Source organism: Hibiscus syriacus, unplaced genomic scaffold (assembly GCF_006381635.1).
Source record: "Hibiscus syriacus cultivar Baekdansim isolate YM2019G1 unplaced genomic scaffold, ASM638163v2 tig00110548_pilon, whole genome shotgun sequence".
Taxonomy (NCBI): Eukaryota; Viridiplantae; Streptophyta; class Magnoliopsida; order Malvales; family Malvaceae; genus Hibiscus; species Hibiscus syriacus.
The window spans coordinates 3,984,369-4,005,995 of record NW_024062775.1 but is presented as its reverse complement, the minus strand read 5'-3'; the positions used below and the strand labels follow the sequence as shown (position 1 = coordinate 4,005,995).

At 34.9% G+C, this 21,627-nt stretch overlaps 3 protein-coding genes and 1 pseudogene across 3 annotated transcripts in view; 3 read left to right on the top strand and 1 right to left on the bottom strand.

The window, feature by feature from the left end:
* The window catches only part of LOC120130612 (salicylic acid-binding protein 2-like), a 33,149-nt gene that overhangs the window by 2,789 nt on the left and 8,733 nt on the right, over positions 1–21,627 (top strand). The window contains exon 2 of the mRNA XM_039147821.1: positions 15,411–15,418. The gene's annotated coding sequence lies outside the window, so the exon portion shown is untranslated. The remainder of the gene's footprint in view (positions 1–15,410; positions 15,419–21,627) is intronic.
* Positions 453–5,685, bottom strand: LOC120130614 (probable trehalose-phosphate phosphatase I). Its single transcript, XM_039147823.1, has 6 exons — positions 5,637–5,685; positions 5,346–5,396; positions 1,195–1,439; positions 954–1,094; positions 776–847; positions 453–692 (listed from the first exon to the last, which is right to left on the bottom strand). The coding sequence occupies exons 1-6, from the start codon at positions 5,683–5,685 to the stop codon at positions 453–455; spliced, it is 798 nt and encodes a 265-aa protein (XP_039003754.1).
* LOC120131043 (dof zinc finger protein DOF3.4-like) lies at positions 7,427–8,252 on the top strand. The gene has a single exon (XM_039148150.1). It carries the CDS (start codon positions 7,497–7,499, stop codon positions 8,214–8,216), a length of 720 nt encoding a protein of 239 aa, XP_039004081.1. The 5' UTR covers positions 7,427–7,496; the 3' UTR covers positions 8,217–8,252.
* LOC120130613 lies at positions 16,777–21,624 on the top strand (annotated as a pseudogene).

Here is a 21,627-nt window from a genome sequence, read left to right as displayed (position 1 = left end):
TAGTCGAAGAATAGGAAAATAGATTCCATATGCTAAATACAAATTCGGGGCCAATTCGTTACTACACTTCGAGGATGGGTTTATCATAGGATTAGTTCATGCCAACCACCAAATTCACACACTATAGAGAAAGAATAAGCATTCCTAAGTGAACTCGAAACTCAAATGGTTCATGTAGTCATCTTCAAAAACTGGCATCTAATAAATTCAAAGTTCGAATCCAAGCATAAATTCTTCCTCTATTAGATAAGTTTAACCGAGTAATCTAAGAATAAGAGATGCTAAATGCGAATCACAGCATAGTAGTAAATGGAAAGAATTGAAGGGAAATTGTGCATAGGTAATAAGTTTCCGACAAGTTTTCGGTAGAAAAAACCTAGATCAAAGGTAAATATGGTTATGTAGTGTTTAATGTGAGATTTATGATTTAAACAGATAACTACTTTTTTCAATCAAGTTCTTAAATCAAGATCAGTCGTTGGAATCTCAAGATCAAAGTGCAAGTCAAGGTGCCAGTCGAGAACATGTACTGATTTTATATCAAACACATCATGTGTTTCTGTGTTAGATTTTGACCTGAGAAACATAAGTTCACTCACTGTGTTAGATTTGGAAAGTTTCTCAGGGCCTTTAATGTACATTCCATGGCTTCCAGCGTAATATAGCTCAGCCAACTTGACAAAGTTATATACCTTGCAGTTTTCAAAACAACAAAAGATTTACCAATTGTGTGAACATTAAATAAAGGATCAAATTTTAATGCCTGAAAATGTACCTTGTCCCTGCATCTACCACTCACTATAGCTGTAGGGAAACATTTGGCTACCTTTCTCACCGTCTTTCTCATCTGGTGTACACAAATCATGTGAAATTAATGTCAAATTTATAGATGAGAAGTACCCAAAAATTTTATGCAAAGAATAGTCGTGGTGTCATGTGAACAAATAACTAACCTTCTTGGACATAAAAGCTCGATCTTGTTCTGCAACAATCGGAGAAAGAGTGCCATCGTAATCTAAAAACATTACTATTTGTTTCCCTTTCGAAGCATCTATTATCTGCTCGAACATATCCAACGCCGATGGATGGTGCAGCTAAACAATTTCATCAACCACAGAAAGTCAGAATCTTTATTGCCTTTGAAAAAAATGAAAACCCATTTTGGTTCAAGGCTTGAAACAGGTAAGAACTCACATTCAAGGAACCTTCATCATCGGCAATGAAAGGTATAGACTTAATATGAGTTGGGGAAGAAGCTCTCATGGAATCGACCCATGCGCTAACCCTTGCTCCTACACTGATTTCAAGGTTCTGAAGCAATTTCTTGCGTGAAATGGAGAGAAAACCGGGTGGTGCAGGCGGTTTTTGTGCTGATTTTGCATCAGAGGCCACATTTTGACAAGCGACTATGTTCTTTGGTATTTCTTCAAGGAAACTCACTGCAACAGACAACGACAACCCATATTCAGGACCGTGTAATATAGAAATTAAACCCTAAAAAACTGCCCCAACATGCTTTCCTGGGCCGTCGTCAATGTGACACATGTGTTGGGTTGCCTTTGATCTTATCTATAATTTAAAAATATATAATAATCAAAAGAAAGAATTTAAAAGCATGACCTACCTAAAATTTAAGAACAATATTTAATATGATTTAAGCACCACAATTGCTGATAAAAAATTGTGACCTTGTATTTGTAATAAATATGATAAATTAAAAAGTTAGAGTAATAATTTTAAGAGGAATTGTGGAATATGAAAGGGAAAAGAAACATGTTAATTTTACTCAATATTTTCCTCTCATTGAGTTTTTGAAGTGAATAAATAATGTTAATAAAATTTCCATTGATATGGGGAAATCGAGAAAGAGATCTGTTGAGTTGGTGGTGGGAATTTAGTAAGACTAAGATTAGAGAGATTCGTTTGAATTTTTTTTTTAATTTGAGAAAGAAATATTGAATTAAAGTTTTATGAGAAGTTGAACAATTTATTATCGTTTTAATAAATATTGAAAATTATAAAAATTTAATGATAACAACTAACAATTTAATAAATTCATGGGTATATTATTTTATTTTACAGTTTTTTAAATAATTTATTAAAAAATTAAATTGATTTTTTTTAAATTTGTGGTCCCTGGGCAAGCACCCCTCCTTTTTTTTGTATTTTTAATTAGATTATCTAATTATTTTTTTTAGGAAAAACACCCAACAAAGTGGATGATTACTTGGCGTTTTTACCCAAAAATCACCCTGACATGAATTAATTACATGTCAGACATCGTTTTAGAAAATTTTACCGATATAGCATTTTTCTAACAAAGTGCGAATGGTCATCTGTGCCTTTCCTTTACGTGGCGCCACGTAATGAAAGCGCAGATGGTCATCTGCGCCTTATTCGAGCTGGCGCCACATAAGGGAAAGGCGTGGATCATCATCCATGTAACACCCCCAACCCGTATCTGACCCAGATACGAATCTGAGGTGTCACATTGACTTTTCAAAACATCTACTTTTTTAAAAGATATTTGAAATTTAAACATACATTTGTATAAAAGTGATGGAGCCATGAATCCATAAGTAATTATGAAAAATTAAACTAATTTTGAAAATAAAAACTAATAATTTACATAAATCCAACAAGTATGTTTACAAAATTTAATCAGAGCATATTTGATTTAAACTTTCATTTACTTGTCAACAAAATAACATATAACAAAAGAACATACAACTTAAATCGATTATGATATGATCTTCTGTAGAGCTATGATGTCTTGACTTGCCTTAATCTTGCTCTCCCAACTTATTTGAACCTACCTGTGAAAATCACTCACACGCTAAGACGTTGACTTAGTGAGGCATATAATGCATAACTGAAAAAATGAAACATGTAATCACATACTTTTATAATGTATAGGAAACATCATATATTTAATCGTCAAGAACATATATCATCATAATTTAACCAACAAGAACATATCACATTATGCATTGTTAATTCATGTTATGTCATTTAATAGCCCATGGTACATTACTGAGAACTTAAGGTATGTGAGTGCATTGAGGTTGTGCACAAATGCTATCACCACAACTCATATAAATTGCACCGAAGTGCCACATAAAAATGTCCCGAAAGACCATATAGTATTGTCCCGAAGGACTGCGTAGAAATGTCCGGAAGGACCACGTAGAATTGTCCCGAAGGACCGCATAGAATTGTCCCGAAGGACCGCATAGAACCCTCGACTCTAGGCATGCCAATTATACCCTCAGCTCTCATATCACATACTATGGGATTTACCATTTATATATTTCACATAACTTGTGTCAGATAGACATATAATCACATAGATCCCTTTCACATAACTTATATCATATTTTCAAGTAATCATATAACTCAATGTTGCATAACTTATTTCACATTTTCATGTAATCACATAGGATAATATGTAACACATAAATCAGGTAGAACAATGCATATAACACATAACATATACTCATAGTCATGTATACATAGAAACCATATTAACAACATATTAGTATTCATGCAATCATGAAATAAAAATATTGGAAATAGACTCATCACAAGTCTAATTTCCATATAATCATATCTTATAGTAATATGCACTCACCTTAGTCTCACTTAGTCAAATCAACGCTTATAACTCTTTATCTCTCTCTTGCTCAACTTATATATTTGATTCGTTCGGAATTGACTTTCATTCAGTATTTACACAAATATATGACTTATATGAATATCGGAGTTCAATCACTATAAATCAATCCTTAACAACTTAAATTAAACAAAGCACCTAATTCAACATTTCAATCTGAATAGTATTGGTACCCAAGGTACAATATCGATACTTCCTCACTGGGGTATCGATACTATACTTCAATATCGATACCCTTCATACATATTGGAATTCGGTTCTAAAAATGGTATCGATACTTTAACATTGGTATCGATACCCTTAGTATCGATGTTACTCCTTCGGTATCGATACTCTATGAAGAATTCATCAACTTTTACCTTATGGTATCGATACTGTTCATCCAATATCAATACCCAAACACAAATATTACTTATTTTTGCCTTGGAGTATCGGTATTGTTCATCTAGTACCGATACCTCTTGCCCAAAACTTATTTGTTTAACTCAAAAATTTTCTAAAACTTTTCTAAACTCCCCACTTTACTCTCCTTTTAAGCCTTTAAACTCAACTACACTTATCCAAATCAACTTATATCACTTTAACACCTCTAACATCCAATGTCTCACTAGCATACTTTAAATAAAAAATCACACTAATTAATCCACGTTGTTCTTAGTCCTTTCTAAAACTTCAGATTTATTATTTCACAAATTTCACTTCAAAATTCATTTACTAGCTCTTTCTCAATAATTCACTCAAAAACCCTCTTTTCTTAATCATCCATAACTTATCCATCTTTTAATTTTAAGCAATCCTAAGCTTTCCTTAATCTTATAGATCACCCAAAGACCAAAAACCAAACTTAATAATTTCAAGAAATAATCAACTTATAAGAAACTCACATTTGAAATGGGGCTCACGGCTAAAGGAAGAAGAATAAGAGAAAAATATTTCCAGATACTTCTTCATTTCCCTATTTCCCACATATATATTACACCACTTAAGATATTTTTAATTTATTTCTTGTATAATGACCAATATGTCCCTTCCTCTTTTAATATTTTCTAATCCATCCTATATAAAGAAATTCCTATTAAATCCCTAAACTTTTCATTTTATCCACTTAAATCACAAAATTTCAAAATCTTACCTTTTGTTCACTAGCCCAATGTTTGGGATGTTACAATCCGCGCCTTTCTGGGATTCTGAAACGGGCCAGTAAGGTGATCCGCGCCAGTAAGGTGATCTGCGCCTTTCATTTAATTTTCAACCATTCACACCTCCCACATTAATTACCCCAACCGACCAAACCCCTCCCTTCTCCCTATAAATACCCTCTCATTTCTTCATTCAAACACACCAAATTCTCAAATCTTCTCAAAGCCCAAATCCTCTTAAAGCTCATACCCGGTCAAATTTTATTTAGAATGTAAAATATTTTACTATATTATAATAAATTAATACTTTAGTATTTTATTAAATTATATTATATTTACTTTTTATTATTTTTTGTAGTTATAAAATGGAAGGCAATATGCTTCGTTTAGATGGACATCATGTCTCCCCATTGAACTTGATGGGATGACACCATGATGCGGATTTCCTATTATGGCGTTAAAATCATCACACATAACTGTAGTTGGGCTGTCAACTTGTTGAGCCAACCCATAGTGGGAGCATAATGACATACCACGAATAACACGCACTTCAACAAATTTCGCATACATCTTCGTATCGACATCTGAATAATGATTTTAAGAATCAACCATCATTGCAACATAGTTATCGTTTGATAGTTTGAATGTTGTATAAGTTAATAGAAACACCGATATTGGAAATCTGTACTGAAGCGAGGACAATCTTCTAGTACTTCCAACATGAACATTTCCTGAAATCTTCGTTATCAGCTCCTCAAGAGTTATGTTTCTCTTGAAGGATATTTTGATAGAATGATTTGATGCGAACACGACGCCAGTTTCACCTTCCCGAATTTCTCTATCATAGTAAACAATAGCTGAAATACGCGTCATTCTGAGAGTTTAAAAGATTGAGAGTCTTATATCTGCAAAAATAATAGTTGAAATACGCCTAATTAAATAAATAGTATATGAATTAAAATATAACCTAATAAAAAATAAAAATATTAACAATAATTTAAATAATATAATTTTATATTGTTACCGTATCGACAAAAATATCTCGACGTATGATCCCACTTTCCAATTTTACAACCGTAAAAACTAATAGAAAATAATTAGTACAATAAATTTTTTTCAAATAATCATATATAAAATAAATATAATATATTAAAAAAATTATCTTACAACGAAAGATCGAAGGAACTGGTGAAGCAAATATAGGAGGAATTGATGTGGTGATGTTTACGGTTGAAGGGGGTGTTATTTATAGGTGAGGGGAGAGTTTAAAGGCCGAGAAATTCAGAACCAATAATGAAAGGCGTTGATCACCATCCGCGCCTTACTGGCGCGTGTCAGATCACATAAAGGCACAGATGATGATCTACGCCTTTCCTTTACGCGGCAACTCAAATAAGGTACGGATGACTATCCATACCTTTCATTACGTGGCCACACGTAAGGGACCATCATCGCCTTGTCAAAAAGGGTGTTAGATCGATAAAACTTTTTGAAACTGTGTCTAATAGGTAATTAGTTCATGTCAGGGTGATTTTTGAGTAAAAACGCCTGATTACATGGGGACATTATAAACTTTGGTTGATTAAGGTTTGAAAATTGGCATGGGAATTGGATGACCAGGGTTTATAAAATCTAAAGATATTTGGTTGAAATTTAATAGGTAAAATTTACTGGTAAATCAAATTAGAAGTAGAGAAGTCAAGAAGTGAAAGGGAGAGATAAAGAAGTGAATGAGAAAAATAAAGTTTAATACATGACTAAATTGATAAAATATATAAATTTTAGGAGATAAAACTATTATTCTATCATTAATGTGGATAAATAAAATAGAATTAAAATATAATATTATTAAAATAATTAAATAACTAAAACAAAAATAGAAGGAGAAGAGAGAGATAGTAAATAAGTATTCAGTGAGTATGTATTAAAAATTATGGAAGAAATATATTAGAAAAATGGAGGGTGGAGATGTGGAGCGAGAAATGCGGTGAGAAAGAGGAATCTGATGATTCCGAAATCAGAGGGGAGAGAGTTAATAATTACACCATTATTCTGTTTTTCTGTCCTTCCAGTTATTTTATTTTTAATTTGTTATTATCAAAATTCCTTGTAAAAATTCAGATTTTGTTTTTGAGCTTTTCCTAATGGGTGCTTAGGTCCTCTCTCTCCCGATAAGCAATCCCAAGTTTGTTAGAAAACGATAGCAACACAAGGACGGTATTGGCCTCCGCAACTCGGATTTAGTTCAAGGCTTCGGCCTTAATTTTGATTTCTTTTTAAAATTAAAAATGTGTGTTTAGGTACTGATGGGACGTCATTTCTAGAATCTAGAGATCATACTTTGTCGTTTTGTTTCTCACTGTTCATTCACGACCTTTTTTGTTGTTGTTGTTAAAAATGAACAACTTAAAAACCAGTTAAACACAAAGCCGCATTCCTAGTAACCGACCCTAATCAGACCCCTCGCTGCCTAGCTAGCCCACTATCGTGCCCAAACACAACACTATAAAAGTCTGCTCTCTTCTCTCTCTTGTGTCCCATATAACCTTCAGAACATGTTTTCACTGTCCCACAGATTCTCTCACTTTCTCCCATGAAATCCTCCGTATATAACCCACAGCAACACAAACATAATCTAAGACATATATACTATACTTTGAAGCTGCTTTTGTTTTGGTCTCAAAATGCTAACGGATTCCGGAGATCAAAATAGGCGTTTAAGCAAGGCGGTTAATCCGAGAGCGCCACCTCCAGAACAAGAACAGCTACCGTGCCCACGTTGTGACTCTACTAATAATAAGTTTTGCTACTGCAACAACTACAACTTTTCTCAGCCTCGTCATTTCTGCAAGTCCTGTCGTCGTTACTGGACTCATGGTGGTACTCTCCGGGACATCCCTGTTGGCGGTGGCACCAGGAAAAATGATAAGCGTTCACGCACCGCTGCCTCCCACGTCGTCGTCGTCACTACCAGCACCACCTCTAGTTATAATAACTTCCCTTTACCTGCTACGCCAGTTTTGTTGCCGATCTCGGGTAACCAAGGAAGTTTTGGTATTGGTGGAGAGTCGAAGGGTAATGGTAGTGGTGGGAGTTTTACTTCGTTGTTGAATACTCAAGGGCTTGGTTTTCTGGATCTTGGTGGTTTTGGGTTTGATATTGCTCTGGCACTCGAGGATGTTGGGTTTGGGTTTGGGAGAGGAATGTGGGGCTTTTCAGGAATGGGAGATGTAGCCGTTGTCGTTGATGGCGGGGTTGTTGCTGCTACTGCTGCTGCTGTTAGGGGAATGAGAATGGGGACCACATGGCAGTATCAAGATGGAGAAAGTGGGTTCGTTGGCGGCATGAATTGCTTTTCTTGGCCTGATCTTGCTATTTCAACACCAGGAAATGGGCTCAAGTGAATTTTCCTCCTTTTTTCTAGTATAAGTTGAATTAGTGAGCGGATATCAAAGTAGATATAGGACTATGGCTCCGGTTTTTTCTTCTTTAGTTAACTTGATGCCATGTGATTTTGTTTGTTTTGTCTACCATATTCGTGTAGAGACATGGCTCTGTTGAATATTCTAGATGGCAGCCAACATTATTGAAAGTTGATGGCAGCCGGCTGCTGCAAATTAGAATTCAAAGTTAGGCATTATTTTATTGAAATAAAAATAGGGTTAATTACAAGATTAATCCCTAAGTTTCAACTATAAATACCCTAGCTCATTTAGCTTCAAAATCATCCCAAAATCATTTCTTCCTTCCAATACTAGAGAGCTTTCTTAGAAGTGAGTGTTTTGTAAACACCTGTAAATTTTCTCTCTTAGTAAAAGATCTGCAGCAGTCCGGAGACGTAAGCACAATTGGCTGAACTCCGTTATCAATTTTTCGGGTATTATTTTTCTGCTTTTATTTCGCATTCTCACTAATCTGGTTATAGGAAAATTACTCATTCTCATTATATTTCCTAACAACTGGCATCAGAGCTTTTGGTTGTAAATTCTGTCAATTTTTTACGAGGTTACTATTCGGCTTACTATTCAAGTGAATAGTGAAATTTGGTCGGCGATACGAGTTTGTCGACGGAGGTGTTATAATACACGGCAGTTCGTAAAAATTATCAGAAACGATCCAAACGAAGCCAGATTCGAGTGGGAGCGATGGCTGCAGACGAAGGGAAAGTGAAAATTGAAAAGTTTGATGGTGCGGACTTTAGATTTTGGAAGATGAAAATTGAAGATTTTCTGTACCAGAAAAATCTATATCAACCCCTCTCAGGAAAACAACCAGAGGGCATGAAGAATGAAGACTGGGCTCTTCTCGACAGACAAGCCCTCGGAGTTATCCGACTGACGTTATCCCGTAATGTTGCTTTCAACATAGCAAAGGAAAAGACCACGGAGGATCTTATGGCGGCTCTCTCCAGTATGTATGAGAAGCCATCAGCCTCAAACAAAGTTCATTTGATGAGGCGATTATTCAATTTGCGGATGGCGGAAGGGGCATCAATGGCTCAACACCTGAATGAACTCAACACAATCACAACCCAGTTGAGTTCCGTGGAAATTGAATTCGATGATGAAGTTCGAGCTTTAATTCTCTTATCATCTCTACCAGACAGTTGGAATGCTACTGTTACAGCAGTCAACAGCTCGTCGGGAAACAACAAATTAAAATTCGACGATGTTTGAGATCTGGTATTGAGTGAAGAAATTCGACGAAGAGAATCGGGTGAAGCATCAACCTCCTCAGCCTTGCACACAGAGTCTAGAGGGAGAACTTCAGAAAGAAATTCAAATCGTGGCAGATCAAAATCCAGAAGGGGAAAATCAATAACGGGAAAGAAAGATTTTACCTGTTATAACTGCGGCAAGAAGGGTCACTTCAAAAGAGATTGTCGAGCACCGAAGAAAAATACCGGCGCACAGGAATCTGCAAATATGACAGAGGAGACAGGTGATGCCATGATTCTAAGTGTCAACAGTCCGATTGAATCATGGATCTTGGATTCAGGGGCATATTTCCACTCCTCCCCATGCCGAGAAATCATGGAGAACTATGTCAGTGGTGATTTTGGGAAGGTTCATCTAGCTGATGATGAAACCTTGAAGATCGTCGGAAAAGGAGATATTCGACTAAAGCTGCCAAATCAGACCACCTGGAAGCTGACATGAGTGGGATATATTTCTGGCCTCAAAAGAAATCTGATTTCTGTTGGACAGCTTGATGGAGAATGATATAATACAACATTTTCAGGCTATGAATGGAAGATTACCAAAGGAGCACTCGTCATTGCTCGTGGTAAGAAGACTGGTACTCTCTATGTAACCTCAAACTTAGAGAATATCATTACAGTAGCAGATGCTGATGGAAAATCAAACCTATGACACCAAAGACTTGGCCATATGAGCGAGAAAGGAATGAAGATATTTCTTTCAAAAGGGAAGCTGCCGGATCTAAAGAATGTAGATGTAGGACTATGCGAGGATTACATCTTTGGAAAATAAAAGAAAGTCAGTTTTGCAAAGATTGGCAATACACCCAAGACAGAAAGGCTAGAATTGGTTCATACTGATGTATGGGGACAATCCCCAGTTCCATCTCTTGCAGGCTCACTATATTATGTCACATTCATCGATGATTCAACAAGGAAGGTGTGGGTTTATTTTCTGAAGAAGAAATCAGAAGTCTTCGATACCTTCAGAAAATGGAAGGCCATGGTGGAAAATGAGACTGGTTTAAAAGTCAAGCGGTTGAGGTCTGACAATGGAGGAGAGTACAGAGACAGTAGATTCAGAGATTTATGAGAAAACAATGGGATCAAGATGGAGACAACAGTTCCCATAACATCGCAGTAGAATGGCGTAGCAGAGCGTATTAATAGAACTCTGAATGAACGTGCCAGAAACATGAGGATACATGCCGGATTGCTCAAATTTCTATGGGCTGAATCTATCAACACTGCAGCTTACCTGATCAACCGTGGGCCCTCAGTTCCTTTGGATGGCGGAATACCAGAGGAAGCTTGGATCAAGAAAGAAATAAACCTTTCACACTTAAGAGTGTTTGGTTGTATTTCTTATGTACACATAAACTCTGCTGAAAGATGTAAACTTGATGCCAAGTCCAACAAATGCATCTTTGTTGGTTACGATGGTGATGAGTTCGGTTACCGATTTTGGGACTACGAAAATCGGAAGATCATCATAAGCAGAGATGTCATTTTCAATGAGAATGTGATGTACAAAGACGGATAAACCATAGAATCAAGTAGCTCAAACATCGAAACTGAAACAAAGGAATTTGATGAGTTCGAGGAGATTTCTGGAAATGATGTTCAGATCAGTCCTGAAGCAGTTCAAGAAGAACCAGGCACACCGAAACTAAGACGCTCCTCTAGAATTCCTAAACCAACTCAACGGTATTCTCCTTCTTTGCAATACTTGTTGCTGACTGACAATGGTGAACCAGAGTGCTATGATGAAGCCATGCAAGTGGAGGATTCAGTCAAGTGGGAGTCTTCCATGAAATATGAGATGGACTCGCTTATGTCAAATCAGACGTGGGAATTAGCTGAATTACCACCAAGCAAGAGAGCGCTCCATAACAAGTGGATTTACAGGATCAAAGAAGAGCACAATGGGAGAAAACGCTACAAAGCAAGATTGGTTGTCAAAGGCTTTCAGCAAAAAGAATGTATTGACTACAATGAAATTTTCTCTCCAGTCATAAAACTGTCTACAATCAGACTGGTGTTGAAAATTATAGTTGTAGAGAATTTACATCTTGAGCAGTTAGATGTAAAGACAACTTTCCTTCATGGTGATTTGGAGGAAGAAATCTATATGAGGCAGCCAGAAGGCTTTATAGAGGCAGGAAAGAAAAACCTGGTATGTAGGTTGAAGAAGAGCTTGTATGGTTTAAAACAAGCTCCTAGACAGTGGTAGAAGAAGTTCGATAGTTTCATGGGTAGTAGTGGTTTTACCAGATGCCAAGCAGATCATTGTTGCTACATCAAGAGGTTCGACAATAGCTTCATTATTTTATTGTTGTACGTTGATGACATGCTCGTTGCAGGCTCAAACATGCAAGAGATCATAAACATGAAGCAAAAATTGTCGAAGCAGTTTGCTATAAAGGATCTGGGCGCTGCAAAGAAGATTCTTGGGATGAGGATCAAGAGAGACACAAAGTCAGGGACTTTGATGTTATCACAGGCTGAGTACATCAACAAAGTACTCTCCAGGTTCAACATGCAAGATGCTAAATCAGTAAGTACACCTTTAGGTGTTCATTTCAGACTCTCCAAAGAATAGTCACCAAAGACAGAGGAAGAACGTGCACACATGGTGAAGGTGCCGTATGCCTCAGCAATTGGAAGTCTGATGTATGCCATGGTTTATACCAGACCAGATATTGCTCATGCAGTGGGAGCTGTTAGCAGGTACATGAATAATCCAGGCAAGGTACACTGGGAAGCAGTCAAATGGATCCTCAGATATCTGCGGGGTACCACAAACAAAGAACTTTGTTTCAAAGGTGGAGATACGATACTGACAGGCTATGTAGATGCTGATTTAGCCGGAAATGTCGACATCAGAAGAAGCACTACAGGGTATGTCTATACTCTCGGAGGAACTGCAGTGAGTTGGGTTTCTCAACTACAGAAGATAGTTGCTCTCTCCACAACTGAAGCAGAATATGTCGCTGTTACGGAAGCCAGCAAGGAGATGGTTTGGCTCCAAAGTTTCTTGGAAGAGTTAGGCAAGAAACAAGAAAACAATATCTTGTATTGTGACAGTTAAAGTGTTATCCATCTAGCGAAGAATCTGTCTTTTCATTCCAGGACGAAGCATATACAATTGCGATATCATTTTATCCAGTCTCTTCTAGAAGATGGGATTTTGAAACTTTAAAAGACCAGTGGAGCTCAAAATCCGGCATACATGTTGACAAAGACGGTGACCACGGACAAACTGAAGTTATGTTCAACTTCAGTTGGCATGCTAGAATAACAAGACCATAAATGCTGCTGCATTGATCGAGGTGTGAAGACAGATTAAAATCAGTCTTCAAGTGAGAGATTGTTGAATATTCTAGATGGCAGCCAATATTATTGAAAGTTGATGGCAGCCGACTGCTGCAAATTAGAATTCAAAGTTAGGCATTATTTTATTGAAATAAAAATAGGGTTAATTACAAGATTAATCCCTAAGTTTCAACTATAAATACCATAGCTCATTTAGCTTCAAAATCATCCCAAAATCATTTCTTCCTTCCAATACTAGAGAGGTTTCTTAGTAGTGAGTGTTTTGTAAACACTTGTAAATTTTATCTCTTAGTAAAAGATCTGCAGCAGTCCGGAGACGTAAGCACAATTGGCTGAACTCCGTTATCAATTTTTTGGGTATTATTTTTCTGCTTTTATTTTGCATTCTCATTAATCTGGTTATAGGGAAATTACTCATTATTGTTATATTTCCTAACAGGCTCAGATCAAATTGATGAGTGTGTAGCTATTGGTTGTTGATATGCTCAAATATTTAGATAGTAGTGCTTTTGTTTAACCAGAAGAAATGCCATAAACCTGATCCAATATCCAAGGGTGTGTTTGGTTCATAGAATGTAAGATTACCAGTGGGAATAAAAGATTACTAAGGAATATGATTACTGGGAATGTTATATTTTGTGTTTGGTTGGTTTAGCAGGAATGTAAGATTATCGTGTTTGATTAAAGGAATAAAAGATTATTGGAATGTATATTTGACCAAATTATCCTTATTATATATATATTTTTTAACAAGTTAGAAAATATTTATATATTTTCTTTAAAAAAATTAAATTCATAAACTTTATATAATTTTTTTACAAAATTGAAAATATAAAAATGTTTAATGAAAGGGTAAAATTTTATTTTAACCCCTGAAATTCATATAAAATTTTAATTATATATTTTTTTTGTAAATCTAAAATAGTTTAAGGATAAATTTGTAATTTAACCTTCGTAGAATTTTTATTATTCAATGACAGAATAATGATATTTTTTAAAGAAAAAAATTTAAGGGCATTTTAGTCCAAAATGCCGGTAATCTAACAATACTTAAGGAAAGGGAGGTAATGACATTCCCGGTAATATACCCCAAAAATTCACTATTGGTAATGTAAGATTACCGGGGATGACATTCCTGGCCAACCAAACGGGGGAATATGGATTTCATTCCCATGGGAATCTCACATTCCCCCAACCAAACACATCCCAATTGTTTTAAATTGGTCTTATTCTCGTAGGCAACTGGAGCAAATTGCTATATTGCAACCTTAAAAGGTGTTATAGTTACAATAAAGGGAAAAAAGGGGTGGGGTTTGAAATCGTTAGACGGACCTTTCAACAGTAGCACACAGATAGCAGCAAGAATTTAAAATAGGGTAAAGTGTAAAAATAGTCACTAAACTTTTCACATACTTGCATTTAGGTCCCCTAACTTTTAAAACTTGCAAGACAGTCACCAAATATTTAGTTTGTTTGCAATATGGTCCCCAAAGTAACGACCATTTTCTGTTGTTAGGGTAAATTATATAAATGGTCACTGAACTTTTTAGGCGCTTGCATTTAGGTCCCTCAACTTTTAAAACTTGCAACACAATCATCAATTACATTCTAAACCCCAAATCTAAAATGTTTCAATTACATTATAAACCTCAAATTCCAAAATACTTTAATTGCATGTCCAACCCCAAATTCATAATCCATTCTCAAAATCTTTCCTAACAAACTGAATCTGAAGCAGCAACCTTAAACCCTCAAAACATAACTATTTCGAAAAAATTTAACCAACTATAAGTGAACAATAAATCATTATATTAGGTTTAGGTTTAGAGTTATGTAGGACCTAAATATTTAATTCAATTTATAAAATACTTGAATCAAAATTTTTTCGATTTGAGTTTATAAAATTTAAATCAAATCGAATTGAATTGAATTTTTGAGTTTCTCTTTAAATTTAATTATAAATATTTATCATATTATAATATTATTTGATTCTAATTCAGTTCAGTTTATAAAATAGTTGACTTGAATTTTTTTCGATTTGAGTTTATAAAATTTAAATCAAGTCAAATTGAATTAAATTTTTGAGTTTATGTTTAAATTTAATCATAAATATTTATAATACTATAATATTATTTGATTCTAATTTAAATAGTTTTTTAACCATATACAATACATATATTTCTTCATATTTTTCCATTTGTGATATATATATCATACAGAGTCAAGGGACTTGACTCAAACTTAAAAATTAATCCAATAATTACTAAAAAATTTTGAGGTATTCGAGTTGTATTTTACAACTCGATTTTAACTTGAATTTTTTTAAGTTGAGTTTATGAAATTACAACTCAAAGTCAATTTGTATCAAATTTTTTGAATCAATTCAAGTCGAAAAATATTTATTTCAAATCGAATTGAGTATTGTTCACTTATAGTTGGTTAAATCTAACTTTTAAATCCTACCCAACATAATCACTTATTGTTATGGACCCAAAATGAACTACATGTTGATTATGTTGGGTTAATTGGTGGGGAAATTTAGCATTTAGGGTTATGTTTAAAGGGTTTAAGGTTGTTGCTTCAAGTTTAATTTGTTATGGCAGAGTTTGAGAATGGATTATGAATTTAGGGTTGGACATGTAATTGAAGTATTTTGGAATTTGAGGTTTATATAATTGAAGTATTTTGGATTTGGGGTTTAGAATGTAATTGATGATTGTGTTGCAAGTTTTAAAAGTTGGGGGACCTAAATGCAAGTGCATGGAAAGTTTAGTGACCATTTATATAATTTACCCTAAAGGCAGAAAACGGATGTTACTTCGGGGACCATATTGCAAACGAACTAAATGTTTGGTGACTGTATTATAAGTTTTAAAAGTTGAGGGACCTAAATGCAAGTATCTAAAAAGTTCAGTGACCATTTCTATACTTTACCCTTCAAAATAAAATAAAAGCTCTCTATAAGTCATCTAAATTACTTAAAGAAGTTTTTTAGATAAACAACTTATTCCATTGCTTGTGAGTAATCCTTGTAGAACCTGAAGACTGTTTGGATGTGTTTAAAATAAAAGATTGACTATTTACCGTAATTAAATCAAAGTAAGGCCGATAAGAGTTTCATTATTAGGTTAAAAAAATTGATTTATGCTAATGACTCGGTTCTTCAAAATTAAAGAGATTTCTTCAACTAGTTTGATATTCATATTAGGAAGTGTAATCCAAACAAGAACAATAAAATAAGGAATACTACTGTCGATGAATCACAAAACACTGACTGTAATGTGATGTTATGGTCATTATTGTATGGTTTCACCTTTTTTTCCTATATATATATTCACCATAATTACTAGTGATAGCTGGGAATTTCCATAGTCATCTTCTTCCTCCAATTCCAGCTCCCGCTGCGAGTTGCAGATTGCCATAAAAACCTGCACTTAAGAATTCACATTTACATTATAGTAAACTTAAAGTTTACATTTCCCTCTCTGTTATCCACTAAAATCTCCCCTTGGAACGTAAAGTTGAACAACAATGAAACCTACTGGTTTTAACTATCTCAAAAAGATGAATGGAAAGGGAAAAGAAATTAAACGAAACTGAAACCAAACATACTGTGAAGCATCTATACACAACAAACTTTCTTTCATAGTCCTGGATCCAAAAATTTTTTGAGGATGAACACGCATATTGAAATTTTTTGTATAAGATAATCACAAATAAAATTTCAGGATTAGGTATTAATACTAGCTGGAGTTTAAGGTGTATCCTTAAAATGAGGACCGAGGCTTTTCCTGTTTTGTGTTCCATCTTCTGGAGCTAAAAAGGTAGATGATATTTGGGAAGTGATTAGGGTGAAGGGTACTAAAGTACCATGGCAGAAGCTGATATGATTCCCACTCCACACCCCAAAGCATAATATGATTGTGTTGATGACTTTACTTGACAGACTTCCAACAAAGGATAGGCTGCATCGCATGGGGCTTGTTAGCGAAAGTCAATGTGTTTTTTGTAATGTTGCTTTGGTAACAAGGGACCACTTGTTCTTTGAGTGTCCTTTGGCTGCTTCTTTATGGGAGGCAGTCTTCAATCTTAATGGCTTGAGAAGAACTTTGTCATGGGAGACTCACTTAGCTTGGGCTTATGGTGCTTGAAAAGGTAAGTCCTTACTCACAACAATCATGAAGCTAGCTTCGAACTCTTTAATCTACACTTTATGGGAGGAGAGAAACAAAATATTGTTCCAAGGTTGTCCAAGAAATGTTGATGAAATGTTTCATACTATTAAGGAAATTGTAGGTATACAATTAAGGGGTAGGAATATTAATAGACTTGATAGTGTTAATAATACTCTTTGTAATCATTGGGGTATAGTTTGATCATTGTTTGTTTTTGTAAGTAGGGTTTTCTAATGTAATCAGAACGCTGATTGTTTTTGTAGCAGAAATCTGCTTCTTTGGGTAATAAAATCGAATTATCCACACACAAAATTTCAGGATGACACCTACAGGAAAATGGACAACTAATAGAAATAAATTCGAATCTCAGGATGGGCATTTTGCCTCCGCCGGTGTCGACCACCGTTGGAAAGGCTTGTTATAAGCCGATAATAACAGAAATATCATGATTTGAATGATGTATTCCACCCCCTGCACACTAACCCGAAACCTGAAACCAGAAAAAGAACCCTCTAGTCCAGTGTGCAAGAGATGGAATATAACATAAACCCATGCCAATTTAGAAAGAAGAAGGAGATGAACCAGCAATGCTGCTAGTATTTCTCCTAGCTGGGGGATGCCGGAATTTTTATAATGGAGCAGGGATCATGTGAAAATAACTTATCAATAGCAGCCTTTTTGTTGGTGGAAAAGTGGTAGGGTGAGGTGGAAATCACCAACAACGGATAAATCTTTTACAATCTTGCCTCCGTTTTGTTCATGCCTTCGATTGAGTGCACATTGCACAATCTTTCAATCCTTCTAATGGACGGATTGCTTATGACTTCAGCCAAAATGATCTTTCCACTCTGTTTTCAAATCCATCTTCTTCTTTCTTATATACATCTAACCTATAATCAAGCTTGATAGCCAATTAAAGGAACAAACACGGAAGATAATATAAAACCCTAAACCCTAAACCTTGAATAACAAAAATAAACTTTTTACCTCAAATTCATATAAAAATATTAGTATGGTTCTACTAAATCCAGTTACTTTAATTTCACGCCAAGAGGAATGATCATTTATATATTGGTCCAATAATTATATTAATTCTTTTCTTCTTTTAAGTGCATGAAGAGAAAGATTATTTTTGCTGCCATCTTATAAAAAATACTAATCATATATAAAATTATAAAATATTTATAATTAATATCTTTATTCATCCTCTTAACTTAAAAAAAAAGTCAATTTCTATCATTTCGTCGTGTATTATATAAGTTATGAATTTAATTTTTAATTTCTTTATTTTAAATATTTTAAAATTTCAGTAGTATTTACATCAAATAAAATAATATAATTAAACTATAAGGATTAACAATGATCAAGTTTAAAAAATATAAAAATTAAATATACAACAAGGATTAAAGAATATAAAAGTTAAATATACAGCTTAACCATAATACAATAATTAATATTAAAATTTAATTGAACAAATTTAAAAACTGTTCGTTTAATTAAAATTAAATTTGTAAAGTTTAAAAAAATAATTAAATTAGAGTACATATGCTAAATCGTAGTAATGGAATTTAGGGTAAAATACACATTTAGTACATAAACTATCAATTTTGATCTGTTTTAGTATTTAAACTTTCATTTTTTTTCTCAAAAGCATACATAAAGTTTAGTTTTATTTTATTTTAGTACCCCACTGTTAAAAATATAGTTTTTTTTTTTCATTTTAGTACTCTCATTCAAAATATAACGTTAAATTTTGAAAAAAAATTGAAAGTCTAAGCACTAAAACGAGCCAAAACTGATAGTTTAGGTACTAAACGTTTCAAGTTTTTAATGGAGGGTACTAAAATGAAATGAAAACTAAACATCAAGTATGATTTAAAAAATATGAAAGTTTAGATACTAAAACATGCTAAATTAGAATAAGGGAGTCATATAATAGTTTTGTATTGAATAACATAGCATTCCTGATCATTCACCAAATTAGGATATAAGTGAGGCGAACAAGCACTAAAAAATAGTTTCCCTTGTGAATATTTTAGATTAGCTCAAGGTTCTAATCTAATTTTACTTTAGATGTATTGTTTTGTCTTTTTTTGTTCAGGAGTGGCTTATGTTCCATTCATGAAACTAAGCTACTCCATGTGCGGGAAGACAGTTGAATATGATCCATGTTATGCAACTATGAATGGTTCATCAATTTGTTGCTATTGCGAATACCAGAAACAAATTGTGAACTGTTGGAATGCTTTCTTTCACCCTCATTAAGTGAAGGTGTTCAACATTTAAGAGTTGTTTCCAAACCCATTGATCTAGGTTAGTTATTACCTCCATGCCAGTTTACTGAGCTCAAGAAGAAAAGATCTCTAAGTTACAGGTTTGGATCGGTCAGTGGATTTCCCCCCTCAGAGTTTGAAGTATTTCTTGTCTGAATGATATGTATAACAAGCCATCAGTTTTGAAACATTTTCCTTGTCCTTTCATATTGTGGTGCGTAGCATTGGTGTATAAATTGGCATGGTTGTTTACAACAGGAACTTGGAGGAATCGCCACTGCCATGGAGAGGCAGAAAGCTTTGCTGCAAGAATTGATGGCTACTGCGAAAGATATGTTAAGGAACACAGAGATTGATGTTCGTTCTTACATGATGTTTCGGCCACGGTTCCTTCACTCAAACACAGGAGGAGCTTCAAATGCAGCAGCACCATCCCAGGCTCCAGGAGCAACAACGGCCCCAGGTTCCGGTTTTCAACCAACTGCTGCAACCATGGTACCCATTTTTTATTTTTGCTATGGGCTTCCCAAGAAGCCATCTCCATTTCTACAGTATACCATTGCTAGATTTGAGAAGTATTTGTGTGAGTGCCGCCAGTGGATTGAAGAGTTGGAACAGCTTCTCCTTTTGAATTCTGAAAGAAACTCTAGCAATCAAGCATCCTCATAATTGCAATCTCTTCCCAAAGTAATGTCCAATGTGCATGAGTTTTTTGTTCTTGTGGCTGCCAAGGTAAGCAAGATGCGCGTACTTGTATATCATTCTATGTGCATTTATGTTTTGTCTGATTGACGGTACATAGTCATATGCTAAGGAGCAGATATATATCTTCTTGTTTGAAATTTTATTTTTTGAAATTGAGTTGAGACAAGGATTTTTTTTATGTATTCTTATGTAGTCCATGCTTTATGTTTAAAGTAGTCATAGCATGGTACCTATGACTGTGATTTTAGAGTAGTCACCATAGCTTAATAAATAAAAAAAGTAGTCATAGCATGCATTCAAGATGTGATTTTAAATTTTACTTTTTACATGCACACTTAACGCCTATCCACCCCCACCCAAAATACAACACAAGAAAAAAGATTTGACTTGTCCTATGACTGTTTTGTAGGTAGAGAGCATTCATCAGTACATTCAATCAATGAAAACAGCATATCTTGCTGATCACCGTGGCAGAGGAGATGTTAATGATCCTTTTCTTGAAGCTGATCGGAGAGAAACTGCCAAGCAAGAAGCTGCTGCTAAGAGGGTACATCCAACCTTGCATTTACCTACCAATTCACAACCATCAACTCAGGTTGCTGGGTTGCTTCCTGGCTCAGCAACAATTCCTGCAGCAGCCTCTGCCCCACAGACATCTGCTGCACCATCAACAGCTTCTTGGAAAGGTGGATTATCTCTTTTCAGTACACCGTCTTCCACTCCTGCTTCTTCCATGTCATCTTCACTGTTTGCAACACGAACCACAAGAGCTTCCACCCAAAATTCCCTTTTCAGTTCCTCGTCACGATCTTTCTTTGGATCTTCATCCACTCCCTCTATTTTTTCTAGTACCACACCAGCTTTCAGCTCTACTGCATCTGCTGGAGGTTCTTTTTCAATACCATTTGCTTCAGGTACCTTCTTATGTTATTATATTTTCTGCAATCACTTCTTTCTATTTTCAAGTAATGTCTTTGCAGATCATGCTTATCATTTTTGTTTTAAGTAGCCACTGTGTTTTGATGTAGGTTGATATATTTTGATCTAATTATTGTGTGTTGTCTAACTGAGTTTTTTCTTCCCAGGTGCTCCAACAGGATCCGGTGCTAGCTTCGGGGCTGCATCTGTGAGTAGTGTGTTATCTTGGCTTTCAATTTTTTCTTCACTTTTTCTTTAGTTTCGGAAAGAACAGGCATTTTCACATGGATCAATTATTTTTCCCTTAACTAACCTCGTCGATGTGTGTTCTTGCAGAAATCATCAAGGTCAAAGTCCCGGACTACCCGGCGTTAGTCATTGCGGCTTGAATATGGAAAGCCCGAAACTACTTTCTGTTCACTGCAATGATCCTTTGCACATAAAGGGACCCACATAGTTCATTTTGACAGTTTCTCTACTCATGATATTCCTTTAAAGTGCAGTGTCATTAGCACTGGAGTTGAAGGATCCTGTAGGCTGTTGATGATATCTAGAGAAAAAAAAAACAGGATGTTAGCTTTGTGAAACATCCTAATCTCTTTTGCATTCTTTTCAGTATTGATTGAAGTTCTACAAGATCCTTATTACTGTAACATTGTAGGAACTTTTTTCTTCTTTTGAGTATATATTTGAAAACTATAATTCCTGT